Raw genomic sequence first — 22580 nt, forward strand, 5'->3', positions numbered from 1 at the left:
CATGACTTCTTAGGAGATTACTTTCAAGCTATAGAGGAAGACATGAAACACTTGACAGTGAGGGAAGATTTTGTGAAAAACCTAATGAAGATGGCTAGTTCAGTTTGCTAGTAAGGAAACAATCTACATGGCTTTCTGCTCACCAGCACAGATGCTGTATCATTCCTCTTACATACAAGTCTTTCATTCTAGACCTGGTACAATAAGAAGAGAGAAAGATATAAAATGGCCTGTTGCCTAAAACTTGATTCCTGCTCTGCTGATTTCATTGCAGGTAGCAAATCTGGCCTGTTCAATATCAAATAATGAAGAAGGTGTGAAGTTAGTCCGTATGGCAGCAACACAGATTGATAGTCTGTGCCCACAGGTAAGCGAGATTCCTGCTAAAAAGTATTTGAGAAATCTTTTGGCATTAAAAACATCAGTTAGCTGAGACAGAGAAAACAGCCTGGATGAAGATTATAGCCTTGCCTTTGTCATTACATTGGTGCCTGTTTTGCACGAACTGTGAAAAATACGTTCCTATCTTGAGACCTGCATATGGAATGGGGTGTAATGCTGTATTTTTAACACAGTCTGTAATCTATTTGTTCTTTCCCTTGTGAAAAAAAATTTGCCACTCCTTGTAACAAGTGATTTTGCATAACAGGTAATAAATGCTGCGCTCACACTAGCTGCCAGACCGCAGAGCAAAGTAGCACAAGACAACATGGATGTCTTTAAAGATCAGTGGGAGAAACAAGTGCGAGTTCTCACTGAAGCTGTTGATGACATCACTTCGGTGGATGATTTCCTCTCTGTTTCAGGTACTGAGATCAAGGGACTTTTCTAAAAATATACTCCTAAATTAAAGTAATGGGTCAGAGCAGAGAAAAGCTATAATTACTAAAGCATCATTAGTCCATTAGTCTGAGCCTGTTGGAATGCTGATCTTTTATACTCAGTAGGAGCAACCAAGCCACGCCAATTAAACACTGTTAGCAATAGTTAGCTTTTCATCTCCCAGAAAATAGCATCCTACTTGTGCTTCTATTTCTAAAGAAGTTTTTGGGTTTTGGGGGGGGGGGGGGTGTTCCAACTCAGGCTCAAGGTAGGGTTTTGGCCACCTCTTAAAAATGTGTTCCAGACCTCTGTGTGACAGACTGACAGTATATGTAAAAATTGTTAAGAGTCCTTGTGCGGTTGTAGGCAAGAGGAAGAAAGACGAAATTTCCTTGCTGTATTTTGTAGTTTTGTTCAGATCAGCTGTGTCTAAACAGAGGGGCAGATATGCCATACAGTCCTGGCCCCCTGATCATCATACCAGTTTAGCAGGCCCTGGAAAGGGATAGGAAGAAGGGGAATAGGTAGATGCTGCATGTGTGTCCTATCTAAGTATGTTGTGTACCCCTATTTCCAGAAGGTTTGGAAGCACTTCTGGGTCCCAGAGTTACTGTTGTAGCAAGGCAACCAAAAAAAGTGATGAAGTAGTATAAGAAACAGCAAATCTTTGCACTTCTCTGACCTTGCTGGGAAGGATTACAAGGCAAAGTGAGGTTTTCTATGACAACAGAGGAATTATCTTAGTCCTTACGTAAAGAAAAGACGGAGAGGAGAAGGACATTGACTCTTTGGGTCATAGTCTTTTCTCCATCCTCCTTGTAAACTTGTGGCAGCATGAATTGTTATAATATAGTCATACACAATAAATACTATAATTGCAGAGTGCTGCATGTCTTGGGTTAATTGTCTGCTGCAGAAAACTCATTTCCCTATTACGGTTTGAAAGAGGTGAATTCCATTGTTGTGAATAAGGACATAGAACGTTCCAAGTGTGCTTAGCTTACTTTAATGTCACAGAAGAGCCAGACTTCAGGAGGTAGCTTGGCCTTAATTTTATGTTGCATTCTACATCTTTTTCCTTGATGTTTTCCAAATTTCCTAATAAAAGTTTAAGAAGTTTGGGAAAAAAAATATTTATCCTTTAAATAAGTCCTTAATTTTCTTTTTTGCCCTCCTTTTTCATTTTGTTTGGTTGTATCCTGCTATTATTAGTAACAGGGAAATGGTTTGGTTTAGTATAATTACACTCCACTGTTCAACACACTGCTAGAGTGTTTACTGCAAGCCATGACAAGAAAGAGAAAATGAACTCTCAGCATAAAAGGGTACTTCAGGATCTGATAGCACATAGAATTTTATTTGAGGTTTGAAGCTGGCAAACACATTTCAACAAGCCTAGTTCTACAATGAAAGGACAGACCAAGCTGTAAACTGTAGACCCAGTCCACAAGCCAAAGAGATAGCAAACTTTCTTAAATGGCCATTTGGTGATTTCACTGAGGACTTTGTTCACTCCAGGCACTTTTATCTGTAAAACTAAAAGTTACTTGAATGGATAATGTTTTTGTTTTTTTGTTTTTTCTCAAATCATGTTTGCTTCCAGCATAGCCTTGACTGAGATCCAAACTTTCCAAAGCAACTGAGAGGTAGTATTTCTGTTGCTTTTACATTTTTTTCTAATACTGTCCATAGACAAATCTATTAAAAATAAGAAAAAAACATCACATCTATCCAGAAAGCCCATTGCTGCTAGCTGTAAGCTTGGAAGCCTCAGCTTACACAGGGTAGTTTTATTTTTGGATATGTTTGGATAAACTAGCGAAGCATTCAAAATGGGCTAGTGTCTGGTTAAACGTACCTTGTGAAATGACACCTCCTCCTCTTCATATTGAGTGTCACATTTGATAGCATGTTGTATTAATACAGTGGCTACAAAACAAAAGAAGGCTGACCATAATTTTAAACAGTTACTTTTTATTCCAAATGCACTGTCTGGTCAAACGCATATAGGGCTTCTTGTTGGGCAAAATTTGGCTATTCCATGGTAAAAAAATTGGTGATGGTGAGGAAGAAAAAGTGAAGAAATATTTTAGAAAAACAACATCTTTTAAATGTGGATAGGGAATTTTTTAAACAAAAAAACTTTACCTTGCAAGTTACTCTGATTCACATCTCAGGGGACTTTCAGTTTTCATTCAGAGATGTTACAGTTTAAAATTCAACATCATGTAAAACATTTCTGGAACTCTCAAATGATTGAACCTTGAGATTTTTAGTAGTGAAGATCAGTGAGTCATTCTATTTTTGTGGCCAAGGATAATTAATAAAAAGCAGTTTGTGAATGTGTTGATTCTGTTATTTATTACTGTTACATCAAACTTAATATAAAGAACAGCATTATTACAAAGATCAGCATTCATTTATGGTGTCTGCAGCAGAAAAGTAAATTGTTATTTAAAGCCATTGATTTTCTCAGAGTGGGCTTGTTCAAGTATGAAATCCAGTCATAGTTTTATTATTGAAATTATTTTTAACTGGCTGCAGGGAAATAATGTCTGACCTAGTCAAAATCTGCTTCATCCTTTCACATTATCTGTATGTGAGAATACTACATAAACTATGATAATGCAGCACCTGAAAGTAGATGGCCTGATCCTGAGCTGAGAAAAAAAAAAGCAATGCAGCTCCCAAGGTTTTCATAAAGCTACACGATATTACACCATCTGAGCAGATTCACTGTTGTCAGCTTACTCCAGAACATGCACAGTCACATGTAATTATACTGTCTGTCATGAAAAATTCACAGCTTAATCTCTGGCATAGATGGAGTAAAGGAGATGAACTGCTCATGCACAGGTTCTCTGCTATCTACAAAGGCCATTTGCTGTTGTCTTTTCAAAATTATTTATTTTCTTTTCTAACTTATTTCAGCACAAATGAACCAAACATACTAAATGTTTATGGGAATGTGTAAATTCATCTTCAGAAAATTATCCAACTGTTTATTAGAGCATCTGCATAATATTTGACTGCTTTCCTTTTGCATTGATTTTTATTACAATTTCATTACAATAAAATACAGCGTCATGTTTGAAATTAATGTGACTATTTTTCAAAGAATTACAGGTTGGTACTTGCAGTACAGGTGAGAGGATGTAGCAGCCCAGTCCCTTTTAAAGTTAGATATCACACTTGGGATTTTTACTGTTATGTGACATAGTATCACAGAATATTTGTTTTACAGGCCTGAATAAGGACAGATTGGGTTTTTTTTAACATAGTGATTTGCTGTTTACCCAGATCGGTAAGCTTTGTTATGAAGAATGAAATAAGCCTTATTTGTTTCCTACATTCCAGAAAACCATATTCTGGAAGATGTGAATAAGTGTGTGATTGCTCTCCAAGAGGGGGATGTTGATACACTGGACAGAACTGCGGGTGCCATCCGAGGCCGTGCAGCCAGGGTTATTCACATCATTAACGCAGAGATGGAAAACTATGAAACCGGAGTTTATACAGAGAAGGTACTGGAAGCTACCAAACTGCTCTCTGAAACAGGTAAGCTTACTTGAAATATTATTCAGTATTAAGTCAATCAAAACTTGCAGTAAGTTTTCTGAAATCTGTAACTCAGAGGGGAATCTGTGCTTGAAAACAAGATATAAACTAACAAATTAATGACCATGAGTGTTTTCTTTATTCTCTACTCAATGCTATTGCAGACGATGTATTAACAAGAGCTGTATAAGAGAAGAGATTCAGTAACCCATCAAGGCTAGTATGCTTCATCCAAGTTTCAGTGATTTGAGTAAATAATACGTGGCTTTTCTTCAAGTTCTTTCTGAGTTGGTTGATTATGTATTATGTGTCTAGAAAATCATTACAAACATCACTCTGTTGTCTGTGCAGGTGAATGTACTTGTTGGTAACTGAAGTTGTGTTTCTAAACAAAGCAATTTTTCATTGAAAATACATATGAGCAACTGAAAATATATTACCTGATTGAAGAAATAGAAAAGTCTGCTAGATTATATAAAATGTATATTATATAAGATACATTGATTATATATTAAAAACAGGGACTGCTAGATGGATATACTGGGTAAAAAAACTGATTATTTTTTTTTTTTAAATCTTTTTTTACCTTCACTGAGGAACAGGGGTTGGATTCATCTAGGTGTAGATATAAGCTGGTCATTTTAGGCTCCTTTATACTCAGTATTATCTGTTGCTATGTGCGTCTGCATTGTTCAGTGCAGACAGTACTGTCAAGTGTTCTCATCTCAAAGCAGTGGTCTACATTTGTTTGGATGAATCATGTTTTGAATTTCATTGACTTTATGGACTGGTTCTCCACTCACTGTACAAGTGACCAGCTATGATTCAGATGCATGAATTGTGGATGTCTGAAAAATGTCTGAGCTGATCCTTCCCTACCTGGCTGCACTTGCTCCTCTGGGCTTTATAATAATCAAGATTATTTTAGGAGGAACAAATGATAATGGACCAGCTCAGGACACAGCAAGTGTAACATTCAGGCATCTCCATATAAGGTAGAAAAGCAAAAACTGCTGTAGCTTTGGCAGCCTCTGTGTTAGCTTTGAGAACAGAAATCAGCAAAATGAGCTAGAAAAAATGTTGGGATGGTATAATATTACTTGTATTATTGTTGTCCCCAGGTTATTTTGTTTTAGCCCTAATAGGGACCCCAAGCCTTATTTGCACATATAAGTACCAATGACCACAATCAAGAATTTCTGCTTGTTCTGACCTTTCATTATTAATTATTGGAATTTATAGCTGAATTGTAGTTTATTGGTATTGTGGTTATGACCAGAAAATTTGTGCCTTGAACACACGCAATGCTTGTAGAATGTAATATAGTCATTAACTTTCACAGCCTCTTTCCTGGGAGCTGCAGAGAGACATTTTTGGGGAGAGGTCAGAAATCATTACCATGATCTTCAGCCTGTGGTACATGCTCCATTTGTCTCTGCACAGCTGTTTCCTATACAACATTCCTATACAACAGTCTTTACATCTGACTGAACCTAGAAGGTCAGGGTTTGACCATGTACAGCTTGAAGATAATGCAATAAAGTTTGCTTCTTTCTTCCCTTGAAGCTTAGTGATTCTATTTGTGTCATGTGCTTTTAGGTGGGAGAAGCAAAAGTGGATCTGAAAATTGTTTTTGTTAGTCTCCCTATTTTTTACTACCCAAGAAGAGATCAATGGAATGAGTACTGTAAATTTACCTTATTTGAAAAAGTCTATGAACTGGCATGAATTCAAAGAAAGAAAATAATCTGTTGAGTTTGGTATGGAAAAAGTATTTTTTTGCACCCTTGTGTTAAAGTCTCCTTTTGGTAAAGGAGAGATTTGGAATTCTTCCTATCACTAAGATTTCTTTATTAAGCAAAACAAAACATATATTCAGGCTTTTTATTCAGCCAAAATTTCTGACCTATTTTTCTGTAAAATTTTGTAATAACAGTTTTTTCAACAGAGTAAGTGGCAATTATAAAACATTGTTATATAGATCAATAATAGGCACATATATACTTACTTTCCATATTTAATGCACTTTTTGATATAATCTGAATTATAACTAATTGCTAGAGTCTCTGGCCTAAGTGCATCTTGACAATATTAACTTGTTGATGCTAGGATTCAGTACTTAAGACTGAGTCCCTGTCCCTCAAAGTCAAAGTTATTATTTATGTTGTATTTTGTAAAATATAAGAAAACTTGTGAGGATTTTAAAAAAAATGAATTTTAAATGTTAGGAACTGTATGTCATGTACAAATTGTGCGACAGAAGTTCAGAAGATGGAATGGGCCCAAATTCAATGGAGCAAATGAAGCTAAAACCATTTATGCCAGACACGAATGTGTATCATAATATTACAGCATAATTTCTATCTGCAGCTTTTCAGGCCATTTACAAAGTCATTGATTATTATTTCTTTATGATTGTTGATTTAAAAAGGTAGAATTTCCTGACTCAATTTGTCACTGTAGAAAAAAGTGGTTAAAAGAGTATGTAGGCCACCCTATGCCGTTCTGTGCCCTGCCCATATATACCCTGCCCTCTCCCCCACAACAGGTCGCTGTCTACATATGCAGCCATGTAGCTATGGATGTAGAGATAAGGGCATCTATGAATACATACATACATTTATATATTCTTTCTATTCATCACCTTGAGATCCTGCACAGATTTTATCAGACACTCAAGAACGATGGGAGTGATTTACTTGTAGCCTTGTTCCACCCACAGATGCAGATATCAAAATTTCTGTGAGAAACACAGTGATGAACACCTTATCATTTTCATCTTTGTTCCTTTTTCTTTTTTAATTGACCTTTATTTATTTTTAAATGAAGTGCTTTCAAAAGCTAGGAAAACTTTATTTAAATGACAGCGGAAGGAAGATAAACATATTACCTTTCTCTTCTAGTTATTATTTACTTTTAACTATCAGCTTAGGGAAAAAAAGCCTCTGTTAAGCCTCTTTTCCCAGGGATTTCATATTGTTATATGAGTACTGGGTTTGATCCACAGTAGAGAAATATGAATACACTGTTTTGGAAAGAGAATCACCTTGCTAATTTTTTTATTTATTCATTATTTTTTTTTTGGGGGGGGGGGGCGAGGGAAGCGGGGACAGTGGGTATTAATCTTTAATGAAAGTGATATTGGTAGGTTCTGAGAAATTGAAACTATGCAAAACTTACTTTAATAACTGGTTTCACCTTAAAGTTTTATTTATTCATTGTTGTAATTTACAACCTTTGGAATATACGGGGTAGGTTTTTTTATGGTGTTTTAGTGCTTTCTTGCCTGTTCTTGACTAACCTACTGCCTTTATAGCCAAGTGGTTAGTAGAGACCAGATTCTTATCTCTTGACAGCGGTATTAGGGAGTGACGTATTGGTTAATGTCTTTTTAAATTGGATACTTTTATTTTCCTTTAAAACCAAAATAAAAACTTGACTCTCACTTGCTGACTTTCTTATAAATCCAAGATGAAAACTATAAAACCACAGAATCTACAGGCCTTGCTGGGAACAAACACAAAGTTCATACATTTTAGTGGATGTTAATTATGTGCAGGAGTAAACTAGACTTCCAGGTTTAGATTTTTTGGTTGTTTTTTTTTTTTTTTGGGGGGGGGGGGGCACTGTGAAGCTTTACTAATACCTTAAGCTCAGTTTCCTGAAGAGCAAGGCTCGGTGGCTTCCTGGGGACAGCCCCAGCCTTGGGCATCAGGCACCTCTGTGGGGACAGGGATGAACTGAGGGCAGGCTGGGATGGCAGCCCATCAGTGGGTTCAGCCCAGTGAGGGGAACAAGGTCATACACAGCCCAGGGACTGGTACACAGGGCCATGCTGATGGCTTCTGTTCAATCTTCCGTTGGTATGCAGCATTTGTAGAGAACTGTGAAATTATCCTGCTACAGATGACCGAAGGGAAAAAAAAGGAAGGAGAGAAGGGTGGAGAGGAAAAGAGAGGAGAAAGAAAAGGTTAAAAACAAAGAAAAAGGCAAAAAACGAGGGAAGAGAGAAAACAGCACAATTTCTCTTTGAATATTGAGATCTTTAATACTGTTCAGTGCCCTGTCCTAGCCATGACCGAGGCCAGCTGAGAGTGTCCCATTACCTTTAATGAGGAGGAGAGTGAAGTCTGTTCAGCAATTGCTAGAGAAGCTGTACCAGCTGAAGGGAGGAAGCATGAGTTTCTAAATGACTAAAAAGAATTGTCTGTAGAAAGAAATAAACAAGCAATGAGGTTGAATATCATTTCCCAAGATTTCTGAGATACAGGGAGGAGAAAAAGCTGTGATATTCTTTAAAGGTCAGAGGGCTGAATTTAAATTGGGGAAACTCGAGTAGACTGCAGAGTTGTAATGAAAGTGAGTGAGTGGGAAATGAAGGGGAAAAAGCAGAACAAATGGGACCAGAACTGCGTGAGAAGGGCTTTTTTGGGGGTTCCAGGGTTTTTTTGGATGGTTTTGTTTATTCCTTCATTTTGCATTTGGGATGTCTGGAAATCATCCTGGAAAAGCAAGGAATATAGTACTTGGGTTACTCACTCCTATGAAGGACATTGGAAATTCGGAATCTTCTGATTCAGACCAGAAATTTGAGCTTCAGCTTTTAACATGTTTTTAAAATATCCTAGTAACTTTGTAACTAGCTGATTTTAAGTAGGCCACTCTCTGACTTCTGTTTTGACTCAATTTTATTTTTTTTTTATTTTGTCTTTATCAGAATGAACTAAAGTTGAAAATCAGCACTACTGGCAATTCAGCAATAAGCCTGTGAGAGTTTTATCAGTGTGAGTAGGACAAACTTTAAAGATATTTATCACAAGGAAAAGGCAGCTCAATGATATTATCAAATCTAATACTAAAATGTGGTAAAGATGGATTTTCAAGCAGTGATATGAAAGGAAACAAAATGTAGAAGTAAGAAGATGAATTTAGGCATAGCTGTAATATATAAAAAAATATTGAATCTAAGGCAGAGCTAAAAATTGCAAAGTGGAGCCTATTTAAAAAAAAATGATGTTAAATTAATGTTTTATGGGAGTATCAGGTAGTTATAGTACAACTGATGGGTACCATCATCCTGAGAACATGAGATCGTTTATCCAGGGATTTTGATGAAATTATGGCTTTTCTTCTGCAAAGCACTGTAGGTTTTTCTTTAAAGTTTTGCTAAACTGAAATCCAAAGGTCAAGGTATCACCAACAAAAAACACTTGATACACTATTAAAAGAAAGGTATTTTACAAAAGGACCAGACAATATCCAAAATTATGTACCACTAGTGCCTGGTTTGATCCAAAGAATTTTTAACCAAAGAGACTATGTTCAATATGCAGAGGAATACAGTAATATATAATGTAAAATATATTATAAAACAATTAAATGAGACATGAAATTAATATATCACCATGGTGTCTAAAAGCTTAAATTCTATTTCTTTTTCTCTCCACTTTTAGGATTTAAAAAATGGAGTATAGACTAAAGGCAAATATAATGTAATTGATTTAGATTTTCAAAGGCTTTTCATAAAGTCACACACAAAGGACTGTTTGGAAAATGGGTAACCATGGAGTGAATGTTAAGGCCTTTGATGGGTTAAGAGCTGGTTACAAGGCACAAATGACCATTTCTCAGCAGGCAGAAAGATAAATCCTGTAATGCTTCAGGGGTCAGCTCTGTGGTTGGTGCATAATGTATTAATTACCAGGTGAACAGAAAGAAGCAAAATTTGCCAAAAGAAAAATGCTGGTTTGGCTAGTGGGAGTAAGGGAGTTTCCTTATCAGAAAGGTAAGGAAAATAATTTTATTCCATTTCTCTAGGTAAATGGAACTATTTAAACTGTATTATCTTCTCTGAATGGAAGGCTCTGAGCTAATTCATTCTCTCAGAAAAAATATGGCATCATTGTGGGCAGCTGGGCAAAGATACTTTTTCCATGCACAACAGCCCTCACACCTAACCTGTTAGCCTGTACTTAAGGAGGGTATTCCTAAATGTCCCAAATAGTTGCTTTATCTTTCATCTCCATAACCTAAAGATCTTCCAGAAATGGAAGAAGGTCAAGATAAGGATGACAAAGTTAAAGAAATGTGGGTATTTGGAGGCAAATTAACTCTTCTGGAATGTTTAAAAATACTAGGATTATCTATTTCGGATGTGCCAGACACTTTAAATAATGAATAGTAGATTAGAAGGGCCCATTTTAATAAACCATTATTGCTGAGTTGGTGTTAAAATCTTTTTCTCAAAAACATCTTGTGTTGTTAAAAGCCGTTTTTTAAAGTAAGGAGTTTGGTTGTGGAGGTAGAAAAGAACTTATACCAAGTCTAGAAAATATTGGGAGAAAAATGCAGTGAATATTGACTAGCTCCAACAGAATGTTTTGTGAATTTCAATGTGAATTGTACAATAATCTTTTAAAATAAAAACATTGGCATTCCTTGCATCCCCTTGCCTACACACACCTACGTACAGATACACGCAAACTTATAACTAAAGCAAGAAAGGGTGTTTTGCTTGTGTTATATAAGTCATTTTGTGTCCAACAGCATGCAACAGTTTCTTGAGGGCATTTTTTTAAGAGCTGCAGCTAGCTTTTATTTGAAATATTAACCTGAAGGGCGTTCCATTTAGTAGTAATAATATTTGGGGGTGCTCACTGTGTGTAGTCTTTATTTGCGCAAGGAGGCCAGAGAACAAGTGAGACTTCTGAAACTGGTGAGGTACATATATCCCTGCAGCCATAATTTCTTATCATTTGTACGCTTTGTGATGTAACCTTTCATTACATGGTTGCCTACTATGCTGGCCAGGAGGCACCTCACTGCAGACACCACTTACCTTGGTTCTTCCCTGACATATTATCTTTCTGCAAATGAGAATTCCATCAGGAAAAAAGTTTGGAGGTGTTTTTTTGTTATGTGTGTCCATATCTCACAATACTTGATAACGTAACTCCAGACATCCCATTAATTTCTACAACGTACAGCTCACCTGCACTGCATGTGAGCAAGTCTGACATTTCCTGAAAGTGTTGCATTACCATGTCTATACCACATGGTTGCATATACCTGCAGATAAAGTAGGAGCCTCCTCTGAAGTGCCAGAGGACTTACTTAACACATACAGGCCAAAGGGTCAGGGCTTGGCCATAAATTCAAGGCACCTTGAGAACTGATTTTACAGTCCATGGCTAAATCAGTGGTGCAGTATTGGCAGTGAAGGCTGATTCTTCCTGAAAGTCGTGTGTTTACTGCAAAATCCTGTAAGGCATACGTATTCATTCTTTTACATCTATCCTTTAACCTTTTCTTTGGGGAAAAGTGAATCAGTAAATAGCAAGAAAAGATGGCCTTGTGCTTTGGACAGTGATGTTTCATCCTTTTCTATTCCATAGCACTTAAACCAGCATGCTACAAATTTTGCCCTAATTCTACTTTTCCTCTTTCTTGAGTGACCAGTGTAAGGCACATAGGGTTTGATATCCAGAACTGACGAGGATTCACATTTTTACTGATAACTATTTACTTGTAACAGAAGTCTGTGACTTCTTCTCTGAGCACATAATGTAAACACTCTGAAAACCCAATCCAGTGATGTAAAACGCAGACAATTATATATGGATGTTTCTTCACCCATGACAACAAAAATATTATTACTATATGTATGTCTACGCGCAGTATGTCTATGCACATGTGCTACAAAGATACATAGATGGGAGCATACATCAGTCCAAGCAATAAAATATTTAAATAAAGTCTTCTTGGAAAACCAGTTGGTCTAATACTGTCATATTAGGCAATGAAGGGCAATGGGGCTGGGGCACCAGTCTGATGGGGTGGCTGGGGGCACTGGGGTGGTCAGCCTGGAGAGAAGGGGGCTAGGGGGGAACTGATGGCTCTCTGCGATGGCCTGGCAGGAGGCTGTAGCCGGGGGGGTTGGGGGTGGGTGGGTGGGGTGTTGGTCTCTTCTCCCAAGGAACAAGCAACAGGACGAGAGGAAACAGCCTCACGTTGTGCCAGGGGAGGTTCAGATTGGGTATGAGGAAAAATTTCTTCCCCAAAAGGGTTGTCAAGCACCGGAACAGGCTGCCCAGGCACAGGGTAGAGTCACCATCCCTGGGGGTATTTAGAAGACATGCAGCTGTGGTGCTTAGGGACATGGTTTAGTGGTGGTCTTGGCAGTGCTGGGTTAACATTGGAAGTGACGATCAGAAAGGTCTTTTGTAACATAAACAATTCTATGAGTCTGTGATTCTGTGATATATTGTATAGTATTTCCGTATATCTTTATAAAGCTTTTTCTTTTAAATTAGTAATATAATAATCATGACTGAAATGTTGTAAACTATGATACGATATGAGACTAGGCTTAAAAAAACTTTTAATGAAATATTTAGAATCTTCTGATAAGGAATGTACAGTTTTTCTAAAAGCAGACTTTGACAAACACTTCAGGCTAAATAAGATGTCATGTTTGATGTCTTATTCTTCCTTCAAACTGAAATGAGAAATATGCCGTCTTTGACAGGGTATGTCAGATACCACATAGTTATCATTCTTTGAATACCTGTTTAAAATACCTAAACATCCTAGTACACTGTGTTCTTTTGTCAATTAGTTAAATTAATGGGTTAATAAAAAACATTTAAAAATTTCAGAGTTCTGGATAAATTTTTTTCTAGTTTTTTTTAATCTATAGCTTTGTGATTTTCTTGTACTAAATCCTCTTAAATGTGGGATAATAGCAGAGATTTTTTCCTAAGAAATCATCACTGTTTTTTTAATGTACTGGGTTATTCATTCATTTTTTTTCTTTATTATTCTTCCCTGATAACCCTTTACCTTACAATACCACCGATCATTCTGGATAATCTTGTTGATTTATGTGACATAACCAACTATGATGTTTAGAAGCACAGATTCTCTGTGTGAGGTTTTCAGGGATCCTTCTTTGAACTACTAGCAGTGTACTTCTCCAGAACTTTAGACTGCTGTATCATTCTTGAATAACCTTATCCGAACCAGACCAGATTTTACAGCTACTTAAGGGCTATTTGGCCACATCTAAAATTACGTGTCTAGCCTCTGTGAACATGGCATAGGGAAAATCAAATTTCTAGACAATTACAAATGCTTAAATGAATGCAAAGCTACCAAGAGCTAGTCATAGGGTGAAGCTGAATACACCTGAGTGAGATCAGTGACTTCTCTGGAGCTCAAACACCTGTTTAGTTTGAGGACAGTCTGACTCCAGAGAACAATTTCTGGTCTTTTATAAGGGTGATTCCCTCAGATCCAAACCCCTGGATATTAGAGATTTGAGTAGGTGCTTGTCTTCTTAAAATGAAACTTTAAGAAGTAGCTCTGCTGATGCTGTTCAAAACGAGTCTTCTGGCTAGAAAAATGCCCCAAAGGTGAGACCTTTGGGAACCCTTCAGTTCCAGTGAGATTTGGATGGAAAGTAGCCTCTTCTTGCTCAGCCAGTACCCTCCTGGACATTGTTCTGATTTAGAGCCAAAACTGTTCTAGGATTTGGCACAGGAATGGGACTGATTTATGCCTAAACTGGGTTGTCTAAAGCAGACATCTGGTCTAAGCCAGTCATCTGTCCTCCCTCTCTATTCAATGGGCAGAGGAATATCAGAATTTGATCCAGCTGAATTTGAACTCCTTTCTTAAAGTAGGTTTGATTAATTGACTCATGGAAAAATCTATTGCTCCCTATTTGGTATTAGAAAACATAGATTTTAAAATTTTAGATCTATGGAGTAGGATGAAATCAGGCTAAGTTTCCTAACTCCTACTGCTATCATCAGGAATTAGAAACCCAGGCACCTGAAGGGACCTTGACCATTATTGCTTTTTTTGTGTCTTAATTATCTCTTTCTAGATTACTGTATATTCACATCTACTTATGACTGTGAGGAATTCAAGTTCCTAAATAATGAGGCCATGAAAATGCATTAAATTAGCTAGGTATTCATTTAATCTTGCATATTAACGAAACAATACTCTAATGCTATGAACAATAACATCCAAACGTTTTTAATTTTTATAATAATAATTTTATTATATAACCTAACCTTTCCCTATCAGTGATCTTACTGTTCCCATATCACTAAATAAAATTTGCAGCTATGTTTTGAAATGCAAATGTTGCAGTACAAACTGATTGCCATAGGAGAAAAAGTCGACAGAAAATATATTTTTAGAAATGGAGTATTACTTGATAATTTTAATATGTAAGTGATGGGGAGGTGAAAACCAAGTAAAGTTTTAGAGAAAATATTTTCTGTGTGGAGTAGGGTGGTTCACAAGAAAATATAGGTTATATCAAGGCATTAGTTCACCCATGGTGATGTGCTAGTTTTCTATTATGCTGATAGTAAAAAGAAAAAAATTTAAAAAATAATTAATAAAATGGAAGTAATTTTAATTTTGTTGTTACCCATTTTTTTCTCCAGCAGCCATTCAACCTAGATTTTGTCAACTGTGATTTTACTTTCAGTGCCATTGAAAACTCACTTAAAGAAAGGCTTTAAAATCTTTATTTGTTAGAATGACAAAGTCAGTAAATTAGAAGTGTTGCTATTAACTTGGGACCTGATTCCGTAAACATTTATGCAGGTGCCTAATTAATTCATGTAGTTAGACTGAGAGATCTTAATGGATCATATTTTTCAGTCCAAGTGTCTGCATAACTTTTAAAGACTGCAGCTTAAACTAAGAAACCAGTATTTAATTTTTCTCCCAAAGTATTGATTTGCTTCTGAATCTGAAATTCATAGCCAGTCTGTCTGTACATAGTAGTTGAATCATCCTCTATCTGATGCATTTACAAATTTCAAGTCCAGGTACAGATTTTATGACTTCGCCTGAATTTTGTTTGTAGCTCTTTCACTGTTGGTATATGAATATCCTTCTTAAATGACAGATAAGAAAGACTGGTAGTTTTGTGGGTGTAACTGAGTTAGATATTTGTCCATACATGACTGTCACGGAGCTCCTCATGTGTGGACCAATAACATTAACTGAAGAAGAATACAATTCTTAACACAATTTCCAAAAACTTTACTACATTAAATGGCAACATATGCTTGGAGAAGCTGTAAGTAATAGCATCTTATTAGTTTAAGATAGTTTTCCTTGCTTGTTTAATCAAAAATGAGCACTGATGTAAAAATGCAATTGGCAAGCAAGCAATTTATAATATAGCTTAATAGCTATTTCCATTTCAGAACAGCAAATAATGTTCATGTGTAATAATGTAAATCTAGGACTAAATTATAGACAGGTCTGTAAGGTTAAAATAGTTGAAAGAAGCTTTCACATCCAAAGGGCAGTCACTGTGCTAATACATGTGATAAAGAATGAGTATCTCATGTTTAACAGAACAAATAAAATATAACTTTCTATCTCCTCCGCATGGCCTGATGCTTATGAATCTACTCCTGCTGCTTCTTGATTAAATGAATGGAGTCATGACTGTTGGCATCTTTCCAGTGGCATAGTAAGAAAAATGATCTGTGGGGCTTCAGTCCAGAACATTATTGGTGTAAGGCTTCATTGGCTGAGTTGAAGGACTTTAAAATTTGGGTAGAAAGGGGAAAAAATCCCATACAGAGAGAATATGGAAAAATATGGAAGGTCCTGTCATACTTTGACAATTGAGCTCCACTTTGGCTTCTCCCTATTTGTTTCTCTTGTACATCCATTTCAAGCAAAGTAAGTCCAATAGCATGGTATTACTAAAGTATTATATGCATTTAAAACATCTCTCTAAAATTAAATATTTATTTCCGGTGAGGAATGTTTCTCATTGTAGCACGTTTTGCTGGATCTGGTGCTGAACAAAGATCATATAGTTGCCTTTTAAATACTTTAACAACAATTTCATAGACTCAGAATTGTTTATGTTACAAAAGACCTTTCTGATCATCACTTTCAATGTTAACCCAGCACTGCCAAGACCACCACTAAACCATGTCCCTAAGCACCACAGCTGCATGTCTTCTAAATACCCCCAGGGATGGTGACTCTACCCTGTGCCTGGGCAGCCTGTTCCGGTGCTTGACAACCCTTTTGGGGAAGAAATTTTTCCTCATACCCAATCTGAACCTCCCCTGGCACAACGTGAGGCTGTTTCCTCTCGTCCTGTCGCTTGTTCCTTGGGAGAAGAGACCAACACCCCCCCCCACCACCACCACCCCCCGGCTACAGCCTCCTGCCAGGCCATCGCAGAGAGCCATCAGTTCTCCCCCAGCCCCCTTCTCTACAGGCTAAACCGCTACAACTCCCCCAGCCACTCCCCATTAGGCTGGTGCTCCAGCCTCTTCCCCGCCTTCATTTTTCTTCTCATTTCTCTTCTTTGGAAATGCTCCAGCACCTCAGTGTCTTTATTGTAGCGAGGGCCCACAAACTGAAGACAGTATTCCATCTGTGGCCTCACCAGTGCTGACTACAGAATTATTATAACTGCCCCATCCCTGCCGGCCACACCGTTTCGGACACCAGCCGGGACGCTGCTGGCCTCCTGGGCCACCTGGGCACGCTGGGGGCTCATGCCCAGCCGCTGCCGCCCAGCCCCCCCGGGCCCTGTCCCGACGGGCAGTTCCCAGCCCCCTGCCCCCAGCCCGCAGCTGCCGGGGGCTGGTGTGACCCAGGGGCAGGGCCCGGCACTCAGCCCTGGGGACCCCCACACCACTGGCCCCGGCCCCTCGGCCCGGCCTGCCCAGAATCCCCTGCAGAGCCTCCTGCCCTCAAGCTTTAGCCCTTCTAATGTTCTCCCTGCATAACCTCAGGACACCCTTGCAGTCCCCCTGAGTGTCCTGCCCCTCCTTCCAAAGGCCATAAACTCTCCTTTTTTCCAGAGTCCCAGCCAAGCTCTCTGCTCAGCCTGGCTGGCCTCCCCCACCGGCTCCACTGCCAGCACACACCTGCTCGGATCGCCCGGCCTGCCCGGAGCACTCAGCCCCTGGGCTGCTGCCCCAGGGGCTCTGTCAGCCCGGCTCCTCCACAGGCCCAGCTCTGCCCCCCGCTAGCCCCAGGCAGGTCTGCTGGCTCCCGCCTCGCTTCTCTGGGAATGGGAAACTCTTATTGCTCCATGATAGCTGTGCCCCAGGTGGCCTCCAGCCACCACATCGCCCTTCTCGGCTCAGGAGCAGCCGGTCCCGCGGGCGCCTTCCCTCGCCGGCTCCCTCACTGGCTGGGCCAGGGAGGTCTCTTCCACACGCTCCGGGAACCTCCTGGGCTGGTCCCTCCCTGCCGGGCTGTACTTCCAGCGGGCAGCTGCTAAGCTGAAGGCCCCCACCAGAACAAGGGCTGCCATTGTGAGACTTCTCCCAGCTGCTTATAGAATATGTCACCTGCCTCTTCGTCCCGGCTGGGTGGTCTGTAACAGACTCCCACCAGGTATCTGCCTCGTTGGCTTTTCCCTGATTCCTACCCTCAACCCTATCATCACCATCGTTCAGCCCTAGACAACCAAAACACTCCCTAATCTACAGGGCTACTCAACACATCTCCTTCCTTGCCCGTCCCTTCTGAGGTGTTCATAGCCACCCCTTGCAGCACTCCTGTCATGTGAGTCATCCCACCGTGTTTCCATGATGGCAGCTAAGCCTTAGTTTTCCTGCTGCATTTCCATGATACCAGGGGGAGTTCTGATTTAGCAAGTAAATAATCTTTAAAACGTTTCACTTCTGTATCTCCCTTGCGGATCTCTGGGCCTAAGACTACAAACTCAGGTGGGTTTGCTTGTGACCAGACTAGTGTAACAAATACAGCATGCATTGCTGCCTGCTTTTCTATGTGCTTTCATATTCATAGATCAGGTAAAAATAATTGGAAAACGATTCTTGTAGTCCAAATTACATGCTTAGATGTTAAATGTAAACGTGTTCACCAATTTATATATATTCATATACAGATATCTATTATTTATATTTTTATAGATATTGGAGATAAATGAGTTGTAATAATCAACTAAAATAAGCATGTTTATCTTCTTTTTTTGGGGAAAAAAATCTGAGCAGTAACCTCTATCAGGTTATGAGTAATTCCCTTGAGGAGCTGGTGGAAGTTCTTTGATCTGAGTATTTGAAACATGATTCAGAAATAGCTTCTAGATAAAGATTATAGAAGCATTTATGTTATTTGGACTACATTGTGTTGTTGAAACATAGAAATACATAGAAATGTCTGGATACAACCACAAAATACGGTGGTGACGGTGTTTAAACTTTTTTTTTATATCTTGTACACATGCTACAAAAATCTTGGTCAGGTACTTAATAAATACTCCAACTAGGGCCTCACTGTGCAGCTTCACTGTATAGTCTCTCAAGTCTTTTTCTATATATTTTAATAATACTAGATTGACTTCCCATTTTTTACAATAGCATCTCTTTGTTAGACACACTGCAAGAATCCACTTGACATATCTTTCTGGTTTGACAACATGACACAGGTAATTATTCCTTGAGATGCTTTTTCTCATGAGTTCCATGTCCACCTTATAGTAACTTAATTTACATTTTCCTTGGGTTTCTTCTAAGAATGTCATGTGTGGCCATGTCAAAATTCTTACCAAAGTCAAGCTGTATCATATCTGCTGCTTTCTCCAGCTCACTAGTTGGCTTCCCTGTCAAAGCAAAAAAATTGTAATAGCTTGATGCAACTTATTTTGACAAATCTATTGCCTGTCCAACATCTGCTCATTATTTACAAGATAATTAAGCATTAATTGCTTTACATCACATTTCATTTTTTTTCTGGGTACTAAAATTAGGCTGAATGTCCTATAATTCTTCCTTATTTTCTTCTCTACCTTTATATAAATGAATATGTGCTTTTTCTTCTTTTTCTAAATCTTTGGAACTTTCATTGTTATTCTTTCTCTTGAGTTCTCAAAGATGGCTCAAAAATTGCTCTGATTATTTCCTTAAGAATTGCAGGGTACATTTTACTGTCTTTTCTTAACTTGAAGACATATTTAATACATACATTTCCTTATGTTTATGTAGATGTTCTCCAAACTGCCCTTTCCTATTTCAGGTCTGTTGCACTTACTATTAATTATATTAAATACCTGACCACCTCTGCTAGTTAGGAAATTCTAGATAGAAATTTAAAGAGCCTAAATATTAAGGTTCTTTCCCTCTCTTTTTATTGTCATTTTTGCACCTCTAGCTTTACTTTTTTAAACCCCATGACTCTAAATAATCTTTCTTTTATTCTTTATGTTTACTTGTTTTCATTGTATTTTTAATGTTTGCTTTTTGTTTTTCAGGCTAAAGACTTCTTTATGCAATCATATTAGTCTCCTACTACACTTTCAAGTGTTCCACTAATTAAGCTAATTTGATATATGCATTTATTAATACTCTTTCCAAAACTTCCAGCTGTCTTGAACTCCTTTTCTAATTAAAATGTTTCCCCTCTGCCTAGCAATGTTTTGTTAATGTTTACTTTTTTAAAGTCTATTGTTGCTGTCACATTTTCCTGTTTTCTCCAATATATCCCCAGTACTTATTGCACTTATTAAACATTATCTGCAATAAAGATACAATTTATGTTCATCTGTGTACATGAACAAAAACATATATATATGTGTGTGTATATATGCCTAGGCAGAATAAACAAGTTTTGAGTAGTTATATCCCTTTAAAGGGTTCCTATTTAACATCAAGTCAGTAATGCCAGAAACAGAAAGGTTAAGCTTTTAGTTACTGCCACTTTTTCTTCAAAATGTAAACTACTCTTTAATATGTCTTTTTGTGTTTTTACTTTAAATCAGATAGTAAGATGCATAAAACCATAGTTTTCATTATGAATAAAATATATTTAAGGACATTCAGTCAAGAAGAAAATGTGGTTTCCTACCACAGGGAAGTTTACTTCCTAGGAAAGATTGTCACTGCTGTTGATGAAAATGACACTGGAAATTCCCCCTTGTATTCATCAGTCTGAATGAGGCTACCAAAAAGTGTATTAAAAACAGGGTCTAAGGAAAAGATGGTAAAGAACTACAATATTATAACAAAAAGCATCTGTCTGACTTAGGAACCCTCTTTTCCTGTTTTGCAATTATGGTGCCAAAATAATAAAGCCAAGAGTACATGATTTGGATACAGAGATACTAAAAGGCATCACATAATAAAAAATATGTGAATATAATGAAAAAATTGCTTCATGTAAATCTTAAGCTTGACCCAAATTCCTTAAATTTAGAAGAATTAATCCCAATGCAATTTTGTATCCAGGTTTCTAATGAAGCATTGGTTCTGTTTGTCCTGTAGTACATGAGAGTCCAGTCCTCCAGTATTAATGTTAAAATACTGAGTAGGAGTAACTAAGTTCAGAAGTATAGGTGCGTTATAATTAGTGGGACCTGATGTTCCTCTTCCTGCTTGCAGGATTTGCGTTTAAGTTATTAGAGGACTGGTTTGGGGAATATTCATCTTTCTGCATATGTGACATGGAGATAGTTATTATACCTTCAAAGGAATCCTGTATAAAATTGGAAGAAAAGCCTGTTGTTACTTCAAGGAATGCCTTTAAACTATTTACATAAATAAATAATTGCTTTAAGATATGTATTTTAAAAGCTTATACTGCTGTTTATAATACCATTACCTAATATCTATGGCTATTTTTTGTGTTATATACATGATGATAGTGAAGAAACAGAATGTACATTTATGTGCCTTCACAAAAGTAATTTCCTAGGTTTTGCATTTTGTCCCTTGAACAATTATTATTATTATTATTCCATATGAACTAGACTGCAGTTAGTTATCTAAATTAGTAGGCATAATAGCTACATTTTGCTTTGATCATTTGGTATAAATATGTACTGTGTTCATTCCAAGTTGTAAAGGTTTTAAATGTACTTTATTCATAATTCAGGTATCTTACAGTCTTTTAAAAGTTAGTAAATCACACTTTTTTATGGAAGTTTTTCATTCCGTATTGTGCAATTGGAGGAGAGAATATGAAGATTGTTATTTCATGCTGTCAGAAAATGTTCCGGAGCTCTGCATGTGCAGAGTCAGTACAAACCATGCCATGAGGCTTCCCGAGTCTTGAAATTGTAACAGTATGTACTGTGTCTACTGGAAAGTATTTATGCCCAAGGGCAGGGAAAAATGTTCACGAAAGAAGGTGTCTAATCTTAGTGCCTTTCATTTTGTTTAATCTAGTTATGCCACGTTTTGCTGAACAAGTTGAGGTTGCCATTGAAGCTTTGAGTGCAAATGTCCCACAGCCATTTGAAGAAAATGAGTTCATAGATGCCTCCCGCTTGGTTTATGATGGAGTTCGTGACATCAGGAAAGCTGTTCTGATGATAAGGGTATGTAAGGCACCTGGGAAATAAAAGTTGGGACTTACAGGAAAGTATTGCATTGGATGAGAGGAATATAAAAGCTTCTTGGAATCAACTTTGTTTCATAATAAGTCAGAAAAGCTTGACATTGAAACAAACATGAAACAAAAGTCTGTGCAGCAAAAGTGAATTTGTAACTAAAGGGATGAGGGTGTTTTAGAAGATGAACCACAATTAATTTGTTAATCACCTAGGAGAAGATTTGATCACAACTGCCAATAGATGCAAACTTCATTACTGTTCCCATACTAGTAGCATTAATTTGCTAAGATCTTCAAAGTTTGTGTAGATTTTTCTTGTGGTTTGGTGGTGTGGTTTTTTTTCCTTAATGTATGTGTGCTGCCTAGGATATGAGGTAAGTCTGGTTAATATCTAAATGAATAAATAAATAATCTTGCTGCTCCAGTGAGCCTCTGCAGGGATGGTTTTGAATGATTACTGAGGCAAAGAATGTGTCATTTCAGTGCTGAGTAACCAATTGATTCAATTTACTTAGGCATCTTTTAAAAAAACAAACAAACAAATAAAGAACCCCACAGAACAACATAATTATTGTGAGAGGTGTGTGTCTTGTTTTTTACTGTAGTCTAAAAATTAAAAACCCAAACAAACAAACAGACCAAAAAAAGAGCCACCACCACCAAAATAACAAACCAAACCTGCTTTGGACATCTCTTCAGCAATTGAAACTCTTATTTAAAGCCCAAATTACCTTGAATCTGCCCCAGTGAAAGTCACGTACAAATAAAGCTACTGTGAAAATCACGGAGAAAACTTACAAAGCGAATAACAGTGCTAAAGCAGCAGCTCAAAC

General features: G+C 37.6%; 1 protein-coding gene and 1 long non-coding RNA gene across 3 annotated transcripts in view; one reads left to right on the forward strand and one right to left on the reverse strand.

The window, feature by feature from the left end:
- CTNNA2 (catenin alpha 2) overlaps nucleotides 1-22580 on the forward strand; it is a 515013-nt gene that overhangs the window by 446442 nt on the left and 45991 nt on the right. For both annotated transcript variants that reach the window (XM_055698149.1, XM_055698157.1), the window contains exons 10-13: nucleotides 275-367; nucleotides 650-806; nucleotides 4180-4380; nucleotides 21582-21733. In XM_055698149.1, coding sequence (XP_055554124.1) covers nucleotides 275-367; nucleotides 650-806; nucleotides 4180-4380; nucleotides 21582-21733 — 603 coding nt within the window. The remainder of the gene's footprint in view (nucleotides 1-274; nucleotides 368-649; nucleotides 807-4179; nucleotides 4381-21581; nucleotides 21734-22580) is intronic.
- The window catches only part of LOC114016786 (uncharacterized), a 34317-nt gene that overhangs the window by 5678 nt on the left and 6059 nt on the right, over nucleotides 1-22580 (reverse strand). Inside the window, exon 2 of the long non-coding RNA XR_003561449.1 lies at nucleotides 18968-19021. This is a non-coding gene — a long non-coding RNA (uncharacterized LOC114016786). The remainder of the gene's footprint in view (nucleotides 1-18967; nucleotides 19022-22580) is intronic.

This window comes from Falco cherrug, chromosome 1, assembly GCF_023634085.1.
Source record: "Falco cherrug isolate bFalChe1 chromosome 1, bFalChe1.pri, whole genome shotgun sequence".
NCBI lineage: Eukaryota > Metazoa > Chordata > Aves > Falconiformes > Falconidae > Falco > Falco cherrug.